This window comes from Astatotilapia calliptera, chromosome 5 (genome assembly GCF_964374335.1).
Source record: "Astatotilapia calliptera chromosome 5, fAstCal68.1, whole genome shotgun sequence".
NCBI lineage: Eukaryota > Metazoa > Chordata > Actinopteri > Cichliformes > Cichlidae > Astatotilapia > Astatotilapia calliptera.
This window is the reverse complement of record NC_137426.1, coordinates 6921465-6933394: the sequence shown is the minus strand read 5'-3', so window position 1 is coordinate 6933394 and position 11930 is coordinate 6921465. Positions and strand designations below refer to the sequence as shown.

General features: G+C 38.7%; 1 protein-coding gene across 1 annotated transcript; it reads right to left on the bottom strand.

The window, feature by feature from the left end:
- Positions 1–388: 388 nt before the first annotated feature.
- On the bottom strand, positions 389–11847 carry rab22a (RAB22A, member RAS oncogene family). Its single transcript, XM_026166923.2, has 7 exons — positions 11706–11847; positions 10046–10125; positions 8812–8893; positions 5287–5358; positions 3948–4054; positions 3339–3448; positions 389–1092 (listed from the first exon to the last, which is right to left on the bottom strand). Exons 1-7 carry the CDS (start codon positions 11739–11741, stop codon positions 995–997), a joined length of 585 nt encoding a protein of 194 aa, XP_026022708.1. The 5' UTR covers positions 11742–11847; the 3' UTR covers positions 389–994.
- Between the last annotated feature and the right edge of the window lie 83 nt (positions 11848–11930).

Below are 11930 nucleotides of genomic sequence, written 5' to 3'. Positions count from 1 at the left end.
TTCAGGGAAAAATGCTTATTTGTTTTCCGGCAGAGTGCTAGACAAACAACAGGAGTCTGTCCATCACGTATAAACCACTGGCAGTCAGCCGGTTAAAAACACCAAGCCTGACTCTCTCCTGGCTCCAGCCACATATTTACCATTTAGACATGACAGCAATATCAATTTTCCAAAAAGCTGAACTATTTCTCCAATGTAAAGGAAGAAGGCTCCCACACATCTTTCATTTCTGCTTCTTTTACTGTGTGATTGTGGTTTACATCAAAACATCCCACTGGTATTTTGCCTCGGTTAAAGCAGCAATCACACAATAAAATTTAAATTAAGCGTGCACAATCCTTCTTGGAGTGGACTGTGGCTGGAAACGACTGACGCTGCGATGAAAGGATCACAGGGAGAGCCAGGCTTTTTATTAGGATGACTAACATCATTTTTTTTCCTTCAAAATCTTATATAAAATATTAAATTCACACTTTTGGTTCTTTCAGAATGCTTGGAGAGAGATCTCCCAAAAGAAAGGCAATAACTTAAGTACTATGAAAATAAGTTTTCAAGATTTAACCACTTCATTTCATGTTTTTGGTTGAAAGATAGTAGATCTGTACAAATGTACAATTATAAACGACTGAATGCATCCATCAGTCTGTAGATGTACAGTTAAGCTGAGGAATTTAGAGTTATAATGCACCAGAGAGAGAAAATTGCATGTATGCATGTCACTGGCATCGCTGTTTGTTAATTCTCAGTAAACCTGAGAACTGATTTTCTCCGGCTAGGAGTTTTCAAACAAAACACAATGACCTGCTGTTTTTGACTGCCATGAAAATACATTTGCTACAACTCTCCGAGTGTCACTGACCCACTCGGGTGTCTGTGGTGCAGGCGTTTGAGGGTTTGCCGTGGCTTTAAGCTGAAGCAGGCCAGAAAAAAGAAAATGGGCAAAGCTTGTATCACAGGTCACGTTGGAGGGGAGGGAAGACAGTCACCAGCGTCATCAGCAGCACGTCCTGCGAGACTCTGAGGCCTGACGACCCAATTTGAAACCTCTTGCTGAAGAGCCTCCAGCTTCGTCTACAACAGGGATGCGCTTACCTTAGAGAAGACACACACATAAAGGTATCAGCCTACCTTTTTCTATTTCAGGTTGTTCACTTTTATCTTTTACTCTTAAACAATATTTTATTTATTTCAAATTTAAAGATTTGTTTAGTGCAACATCACACAGCATTTATAATAAAACTGTAGTTGTGTCCCAGGTTAATGCACTCATTCACTTCTTCACTAACACTTCCAGAGAAGTTCTACATAGAGGAATATACAGTGAACATTTTAGACACTGGTGATTTTCTATATAATGTTTAAGGGAACCTGTTGTGTTCATTTCCTGCTACTTGTTTTCTTTTTCTTGGACTATTAAGGTAGCTTTGCATGAATTAGTGTATAACAAATGTATTCAACTAGGGCTGTTCGATATAACGATATATATCGGATGACGATATAAAAACGTCTATCATTTCATTTTACGCTATCGTTTGTTTCGTGGTGTCGCAAAATAAACTCTTTACGGCAATATTTTTTCATCGTTTTGACGGTCACTGTAGTGGCTATATTAATTTCTTAAAGTTCTCTCTTTCTCTTATATTTTATATAACCACACTACAGATGGACAAGCGCCTGTTTTTATGCTTTGTGGTTAGCAACAATGACGGCAACAGCATCGCGTGTCTGCTTGTTTATGTTCCACATAAACCTTTCACAATAAAGCTCAAGATCCTGTTGAGACTTTTCAAAATAAACTGAATCACGTGAAAGAGCAGATTATTTACGCATGAGAATTAAAAAAGAGCCGCCAGGTGCTAAAAAATAAACCTTAGACTCAAACGTTAGAACAGGCTGTTCCCCGCAGCACGCCGTGTAATAAATACTCACAAAGAAAATGGCGGCCTTTACAACTTATGTCTAAAAATGTATAGTTTCATGCATCGGTTAAAACACTCGACTCGAAACACTTCCCGCAAGTCGAGCTGCCCGAGATTCACAGAATTTACAGAAAATGATACATTTGTGTGATTTATATCGTTATCGGACGATAGAATTCTTATATCGGGATATGAGATTTTGGTCATATCGCACAGCCCTATATTCAACTACCATCCAAAAATGAACAGTACTGGTAATTACCCAAAATTATATTTTATATTTCTGTAATGGTTAATTCACCATTTTGTGCAAATTCATTAATTGATATTTTTTAATGCTACAGTTTAATTTTTGTTATCCATGACTGTTCAAATTTTCTGGTTAACAAAAATTCAGGAAAAATTGTAAAACACGTAAGTACTTTTGATTAGGCTGTCAAATTACAGTTATTTGCTTGCATTCCTAAACCCCAAAAATAGATTTTAATGGTTAAATCTTTAGTTTTAAATAGGTTTTAATAGGAGTAGCCTTAATAACGGTCTGGGTCCATCTTGTATGCAGTATGGAACTGAGACATATCTACAGCGTAGATATGTCTCAGTTTAGTGTTTAGTGAAGCTCAAGTTTGACTGCACTGCGAGATATGGTAGTATTCATTGTAGATGGTGACAGCAGTACAAAATACTGCATTGTGTATTATTACATCTGGGACTCCTGATATAAAACTTTAAGTAGAGTTTAGACTAAACATCGGTTTCTTTTAAAGCATCTTTCAAAAAGAAGCCAAAAGCTACTGCAGAGTAGTTGTGTTCATGTTGCATGTTACTAATTGGGTTTTTTCAAATAAATACTCCTTAATTTCTTTATGTTCTGAGATTTCTCACTTTATACTGACTAATCTTGACCGACCAGAGTTTCATTAAACATACCCCGAGTATCCAGTAGAGTTGTAAGCTTGTTAATTTAGCAAGTAGTATAACTGCTCATAAGAATTCTTCAGGCAAACTATAATCACTTTAATTTTGAGTGTACAGTGTATTTACAAAGTACTACCCATGGCTCTAAAGTATTCGTAGTAAGATTGTGGTGAAAACTATCAGAGAAATATGTACATTATATACAGTGTACGTTGTTTTTTTGTTCAGTGAAACTCTAGTTTGTGTGTTATTTTGGCAGAACTGGATCAACTGCTCCTCTCTCCACTTGTCTCCTCAATTTTTTTAAGTCTCAACGTGTTATGATTAAGTGGATTCTGCTTTACTTCCAACTCCCACACATAAAACAACAACTAAACATTACAAAATTATGTCTCTAATAGACAGTATTTTTTTTAAATGCTATTCATTGCTTGATTTATCATCGCAAGATCCTGTGGCTGTTCGGGCCCGCACGACCAAATATACAAGAAACACACTCACTTATCTCTACAAACACCTCGTTGATGTTAATGGCATTCTTGGCGCTGGTTTCTACAAAGATGGCATGGATGGAGTCGGCATAGTCCTTGGCATCCTTCTCTGGCACTTCCCTGGAGATGCGGGAGATGTGTCAGAAATATTATGTTGCAATTTGTACACAGTTTCTCAGATTTCATGCCTGACCTGATAACCATCAAATGTTTTTCTACAGACGTTATGGAGAAGATTTTGCAATTTCATGGATAAGTCTGAGCCAAAAAAACCCAACAACAACAACAACATAGGAAAGGATAAATACCATTAGAGCTTATTAAATCCACTAAAAATAACTAGAACTTTGAACCCAGTAATCTACATTTTAAATTCCTATAATGATAAAAGGTCAAGACAAATGAGACTTTAATACACATATGCCTATATTTACAGTACAGAACAGGCTTCATGGCATTTCTGAGGCAAACATTAAATATTATTCTGACAGAAAAGGTCACGATACATCCTCCGCACAATATTTTTCTACTCTACCAAACAAAATTCTCTACTGATGTTAAATGAGGGTTCATAATCACAGTGAATACGAGAAGTGTTCACAGCACAGCTGAGGTTTACCTGGCATCTGACAGGTCACATTTGTTCCCAGCGATTGCGACAACTATATTAGGAGGGCCATGTTGGCGGAGCTCTTTCACCCAGTTCTTCAGTGTTTGGAAGGAGTCCTGATGGCACAGGTTAGTAAGGTGTGATACTGAATAAAACAATACTAAGACAAGCACACAGTATCTACTGTGGAAGTTTAAGGAACAGGCTGGAAGTCAAGAGAGTTAAATGAGATAATCAAAACCAGTTATGGTATAGTTATGGATAAATTACTTATTTATTTTCACTTGGGACGGCATGGTGGAGCAGTCACTGTCACCTCACAGGCAGACTGTCTGTGGCCCTTCTGCATGTACTCCCTATGCATACGTGGGTTCTCTGTGGGTACTCTGCCTTAAACAGTTATTCAGAATTGGCAGTAGGTGTGAAGGAGAGTGTAAATGGCTGTCTGTTACGCTATGTTAAGCCTATGATAGACTGGTGACCTCTCCGAGGTGTACCCTGCCTCTCCCCCAACTCCACCCTCTCACTGACCCTGAATCAAATAAGGGGTTAAGACAATGGATGGCTCGATGGATTAGTTTGGGTGGGTTTTTTTTCATATTTTTGGTCTTATTGTATTTTATTTAATATGCCAATCTTTTTAATTTAAGCCACTTGTTATAGGTTTGTTGTGTTTAACTCAATTTTAGCTGTGGTAACAGGAATATCCCAAGTCTGGATAAATAAAGTACAACTTATTTTGCCTTAGCGTAAGGACTAGAAAGGGGGGGGGGGAGCCTGTCCATGCATCCATCCACCCACCCACCCATTTTCTGCTGCTTATTGGGGACGGTTACAGAGACGACAGTCTAAGCAGAGATGCCCAGACCTGGTTCTCCCTGGCCACCTCCTCTAGCTCTTCTGAGTGGCACGCCAAGGTGTTCCCAAGCCAGCCGGAAGATATAAACTCTTCTGCATGATCTGCTTCTCCCAGTTGGACATGTCCAAAACTTGTTTCCAGGAGGCATCCTTATCAGATGCCTGAAGCTAAAGAGTCAACCTAGCTTTCTCAAAAGCTGAAAAACACCTGGATAGAATTTCTTCATCAATATGAAGCAAACAATTTATGACATGTTTACCAGTGAAATCTAGAGGTGGTGGTAGGAGGAGATTTTCTTTGGACAGTCCTGTTTCTAATCTTCACAGTAAGCTAACTGAAGCTAGATGATTCACGTGATGAGAGTCCTCTCAATACGTATGTCATTAATGGCAAAGACATTGTATTTGCTAAAATAGTAAACAATTCTTTCAATACACGTGAATTAAACACTCATGAGATGATTAGTATCTGAGGAAAAGTGAATATCACCTCTTTTGTGATGTCATATACAATGATTGCCGCTGCTGAACCTCTGTAGTACATGGGCGCCAGAGCACGAAACTATCGGGAGACAAAGAACAGCCAAGTAAAAAACAAGCCAACGATGACTAACATCCTATATCAGTCAAGAACGTCTGTCAAGAACCTTAATCGTCTATTAAACTTGATTTTATTGTGACATCAGAGAGTCTGACTTTAGCTTTGAAGCTATGTGAAATTAAACAAAAACAGCATAAAAACAAAAATTAAAATGACTCTATTCAATGAACAATCCCAACCCATCTCTGATGATCATTTACTCTCACTTCCTCCTAGTTTTTAAATTTTGGATATGAAAAGAGATCCAAATATACAATTTCAGTATAGCTGCACCACACAGACATTCAACAATGTTTTTCACAGGCTTAGGATAATCCATTATATAGGCACAGACCTATGACGGTTACATCGCCACGTCTTTCTTTAAACTCAATTATGCTAACTGTATCAAACTCAGCAGAGAGTATAAAAATAGGCAAAGGAGACAGAAGATGTACTATTTTACAAACTAAAGGCCTGGGATTCTGAGCCTATAATCCAAGAGGCTTTATTCAAAATGAGCACATGGCAAGTCTTTCCACCACTGCCTCACACATGTGAAAGCTATCAAGAGAAAGATGAGCAGAAAGTGTCAAAAGCTGTTAGAGTTTGGATATTTATGGAACACTATACATGTGATCTTAGCCCAATACGTCAGAAAGCTCCGCGTAATCAAAGCAGCATGTGCAAAAATTTCTAAATCCATAGCTGCCTGGGAGGCTGGGGGTTTGCCAGGATTTGGTATTTTGTTGGTAAAATACTTCTCTGTGCACAGTAAGGACTAACTTCGACAATGGGATCTGTCATAATATTTAAAAACACCTTCAACCACATGTGAAGGGAACAAATGAGGTTAAATGCAGCTGATACACCAGTCAAAAGAGAGCACTGAGATCTGCAAACAGGCGGCAGATTTTGTGAGTGATTTAGCTTCATTTCCACTAATCAAAGCAACTACATTTATGCTACAATTTTAAAGTACTTCCCAAGCTTCTCCTATATTAGAAATGACAGAGATCAAGCTTTTGCCTGCAGCTGCAGTTGATTCTGGGCTAGAAAAAAAGACTGTGCACTTTATTTTCTTTGACTTTTTTTGCCTAACAAACAGAAATTCCTAACTATGATTTAATGGTGTAGCTTCAGACCATAGTATTACCTTTATTCTTGAGTACAAGACCCCCATAGTGTATGTATTTTACTGTTTTGTTAATGTATACTTTACTGTACATAACTTAGAGCCCAAATGTTTATTGCTGAACTGCTATGCCTGCTGAAACACATACAGACTATAAATAATTATGTAAAACTGTTAAGAAATAGAGATAATTAGGGGTTTAAACATGTTTTGTTCTGCTTTTGAGCAAAAAAATGACACTTAAAGATATGAAAAATCACAAAGGGAGAATCTCTTCATGCCTTCTTGCAGTAAATTCTGCACTGAGGCTTTTGACAGGCCAATAAAACCATGTGTCATGTATTAACTAATGATATTTATTTTAAAAGAAACAGCTCATGTCTCAGAAAGACCTTCACTTGGAATGACCCTGCCTTCCCGCCAATTCTATTTTCCTTTACAATACGATGGAATAAACTATCCATCTTGGAGTGACATCGTTACCTCAGGAAAGCACACATTCCACATAATTATAGTTGTTACTGGCCCCGTCCACCAACAGGAATCCAGCCTGGGATATTTGGCAGAGGCACTGAGGAGAGTGCTGTCTGTTTCACTGGCCAGTGCTGTGCTGCACCACCGCCAGTCCTGTGTGGTCTATCTGTGTTTTAACCCAAAGAGCAATCATAGTGAGGCCAGACGATTGGCCACACAGCAGTGCAGAAAACAGCCCCAGTGATGCCCAGTGAGTACTGATTAATTGCAGAAACCACAAGCTGGGTGTGTAATGAAAGGCACCCTCCTATTCCGTTAGGACGCATGCTCCCTTTTGCTTGTTTTCTGTAAAAAGGAGCAGTCCTCCAGGGGGAGGCCTGGATGGGCTGTTGACAGCTGGGCTCAGATGTGCTCGTAAGGCCTCATCTGGTCTTGAGATATGGGTTTTGCTTGTGGAAATCACTGAGCTTTCCTTTCTGCCCTAGTCTCTCCTTTCACATGCATTGGCTGGCTTTGTGTTCCTCGTTCTCAACTCCACAGATTTCAATAGGCCAAAGCTCCACCGAGGTTAGAAAACAAGCCATGAAAAGCCTCCAAATACCACAACAGTCTTGTAGGGGGAAAAAAAAAAAACGCAGACACATGCGAAACCTACCAAAGGAATGTTGCTACTTTTTCAGTCGCAGATGTGAGCCACTTGGAAAACCGAGAGGCCACATGGGCATGAAAAAGTGAACAAAAATGAGAGGGAAAAAATAACCCAGAAGAAAATGAAATAAAATGTTGCACAGATGAAAGCAAAGGAGAAAAAAAGAGGACATGATGACGTAGAGTGGCACTGGCTCAAAGATAAGATACAGCAGCAGCGCATGCCAGTGAGCTCAGAAAGCTTGAGTTTTATCCTCTTGTCTGATTTTAAATTGGCTTCCTGAATGTCCCTGAAGTCCACAAAAAAACAGAGGAATAAAACACAAGCAGCATCTTATCTCACCTCTCCAGCGAATGCAGCACTAGGGGTACCACATTACAATAGAAAGTCTTACGCATGAGAAAAGGAGAAGGCCTTGAGCATAAAAAAGGAAGTGGCGTGGATATGTAATGCAGAGAAAGGTCGGCTATAGCGTGAGTCAAGCGAAAGCAGTTCCTTACGCTACATGTCGATTTCACCGGCTTAAATGAAAACGCCAAAATACAGCTTCTCTCCTATATCGCATATCATTTGCAAAGTGTGATTCGAGTTCTGACCGTTGCATGGGTGGCAAAATATTTCATAATGTATATTTACAAACACACAGCAGAGCAGATCAGATAAGAAGAGCTGCATCGGCATATAAACTGCTGACAAACAACACTTTGGAGAAGTGTGAAAACATAAAATAACAAAACAATGCCAGTGGTTCCCTTTTTTGTTTGTCTCTAAAAAACTAACACAATTACGAGGAGGAGAGAGGAGGAAGGGAGAGAGATCAAAGGCGACAAAAGGAAAAAATGTAACCTTTTTTATGTGACTTCACTCACTAAATTAAAATTTGGAAAAGGAACTCTTAGAACAAGAGTACTAAAATAAGTTGATTATAAGTGAACTGGAAGAATTCTACTTATAGTAAGGTAAATATTGCCCCCTATCAGAAGTTATGACTAACTGCAGTATTCAGTTTTCTTATGGTTGGTTTAAGGAATGATGTACGTGTGGGCAATTCTTTCACATGCTTTCAAAGAACACGGTGGGGATAAGTAGACCGTTCAATACTACAAACAGGTTGATGGTAATATAAAAACTATTCACTGAAGCTGTTACGATTAATACCTCAGCACATAATACTAACCCGCTCCTGTCCTGCCGTGTCCCAGATCAGGAATTTGTGCAGCTCATTTTGGTATTGCACTGTTTTGGTCATGAAGGATGCCCTGGTGAAGAGAAACATGACACATTGCAGATTTGAAAAATAAACACTTGCAGATTTTTTTCCTGTTTACCATTAAACTGTATTCTAGCAATAAAAAGCTGATTTACATCACATCAATCTGAGCCAGCTCAGTACTGGATTCTTTAAGTCTGACAGCAAAACTAACATTTGGTCTCAATTACAAAACTGGAGATTTCAAGAACAAATTTCAATAACAACCCGTTTGCCAATAATCATCAGATATTTCAAAGTGCCAAAAATAAGTGTGTGGAGCAGCTGTTTGTATCTAGTATTTATTATTTCTTCTCCTGTTAAAAAGTATGCTGACAAAAAAGTTTAAAAAAAATACTAAAAATTCCTGCCACCACATATCAAACTTGAGTTTTAAAGATGTTTATGTTACTTGAGCTCAAGCAAGAAAAATTAGATTTTATTTTGTACAATGTTATAACATAGAAAAACTCATTTATTTATCCTATGAAATGGTAAATGGCCTGTATTTATATAGCGCTTTACATAGTCCCTAAGGACCCCAAAGCACTTTACACGTTCAGTCACACACACATTCACACACTGGTGATGGCAGCTACATTGTAGCTACAGCTGCCCTGGGGTGCACTGACAGAGGCGAGGCCGCCGGACACTGGCGCCACCGGGCCCTCTGACCACCACCAGTAGGCAATGGGTGAAGTGTCTTGCCCAAGGACACAACGACCGAGACTGTCCAAACCGGGGCTCGAACCGGCAACCTTCCAATTACAAGACAAACTGCCAACTCTTGAGCCACGATCGCCCCCTATGAAAGGCTAAATGTCAAAACTGCACAGTTCAGTTGTAAAGCTGTTTTCTTAGTTCCTTGTTCGAAAATGTCAGAAAACAAATATTGTTCATAATACGTTCAAAAATTTGTTGGATGAAAAAGTCTTTGACACCAAAGTTACTTAGTTTAGCCACAGACAAAGAACACAAGAAAGTCCAGATATTTTGAAATCTGGAGCAAACGAGTTATTTAAGAAGTGATTTTCATGCCCATTTCTTTGCCAGTGGTTAACTGATAACTCTAATGGGCATCATAACGACCTGTAAAACTACAACAAATGAGGGAGATGGAAAAAATAAAACTTCTGTGGAAGTGGAAGGCAGCAAAACATACCCAATAGTTGGATTAATGTTTGGGTCAAAGCTGTCCTCCACAAATCTCCAAACAATACTTGACTTTCCAACTCCAGTATCCTGCACAGACAAAATAAAGATCATGCTTACTAAACATGGTACTTGAAGAATATGAGAACAATCTTTGGCAATATGCCTGGATATTAAAACATTTTTATGGGATCCTCTTCCTTCCTGCCACTGCTGGTATAAATCTGTAAATTACTTATGGAAGAGGGAAAAGGGTTTACATTGTTTACATTAGGAGAAAAAGAAGAGGACAAGTCTGACCTGAGCGTTATCACGAGATACGCCCACAGACAATGGTGGTTTATGCTGCTGCTGTAGCAGTCTAGACATGGATGTTTTGTTTGTGTGGTCCATCAGTTAACCATTTATTCAGTAACATATCTTGTTTTAACTAATTTAATTATCTTAAAGATGACCAAAATGATACATAATCAGGGTTGTCATAATTCCAGTCTGCTAGTTAATGAACTAGCTTATTGTCTCTATGCTATCTTAATCTTATTAGTAGATCTACAGAAAATGAATGGCTAATCATCCTGTTTTGTTGTGTCTTTATTTCCAATTAAAATATGCATTAAGTTAATGAGCCTCATTTGTAAATAAATACTGCAGGAATGACTAGTAATGCTGTCTAACATAGCTACAGATGTGTGTTGAAATGAAGGGACAAAAAAAATCAACACAAAATGTTTTGGTAAGCTGCCGAATAAACCAGCAGTGCAGCTTCACCGCACCATAGATTTGAGTCACGGAAACTCTACTAAAGGTGCCCAAGCCACTTTTATGTAAGCTGTTCAGTGATGGTGGTGGAAGGCCTGTCTGACAAGTCAGCACAAAATGTGATTTGAAAGATGACTGTCAGTGTCATAGCAGACATTGTTTTCATGCTGGTCATTCCATTCAGAGAGCCCTCATGGCCTATGAATGACGTTTCCTGTTAGAAATTACCATCAGTGACAGGGTAGAGGTGACCACACCACGCAAAGGACGTCGCTAAATACAAACCAGCAAAGTCTTCCTGCTATCAAAATAGAGCCGCTGTAGGGGTTAATAGTGAGATTTTGCAGGTTATCACAACTTTAGAGTATGAATGTACGCATAGTTTCCTAGAGAGCAATGTGACAACGCCAAATGTCTTGTTTTTGTCCAAAAGAGATCAGAACTTAAAGATATTAAATTTACATTGACACTAATGATTGAGATTTACCTGATCTATTCTTAAAATAGCAGCAGGCTGACTATTTTCTAATTTGAGTAATAGTGACACTAATAGCTTGACTAATATTGTCAACGCTGATGTAATCCTGTAAGTGGATGACAGAGAAGAGAAGATGTGAGGATGTTCCTTCAGTAGTGGATAATACAATTTGAATGGGACGTTGATCAAGTGATTGATGCCTTGTGCAGCTACTGAGTGTAATTCAATGTAGATAAGCATGAGTGTCATCACTGGCGCAGATCTATTTATTTTGAGGTTGTATTGCCACTCACTATATCAGAAATTTTCATTACGGTCCATTAGAGAAGTATAGGTATGTGTTATGTGGAAGTAGAGCAGGACAGCTCCATTAATGCTCCAGTTAAAGTGTGCATATGTACAATCAGATTGAAAAATATCGATGCTTACTCACCCCCAAGAGGCAGACTTTTAACTCTCTCAGAGCCATATCGATCTCCTCTCTCACATCGAATTTGCGATGAAGATCATTGGCTGTTTTCTCCTCTGCTTGCCTTTTTTTTTTTTAAATCTTGAATATTCTTCAGGTGGTCTTTGTTTACAAACAACTTTACAACATCGTGTTCTGAAGCTGGCATACGCACATCTTAGGTTGGGTAACAACTCTCGCTGTAAACGT

Coding starts and splice junctions, on each gene's coding strand:
- rab22a (XM_026166923.2), bottom strand. CDS start 11,741: ATGGCTCTGAGAGAGTTAAAAGTCTGCCTCTTGGGG. Junction 4,055..5,286: donor TATATGACATCACAAAAGAG/GTGATATTCACT, acceptor CTGTGCCATCAG/GACTCCTTCCAAACACTGAA. Junction 1,093..3,338: donor CGAGGTGTTTGTAGAGATAA/GTGAGTGTGTTT, acceptor GTCTTCTCTAAG/GTAAGCGCATCCCTGTTGTA.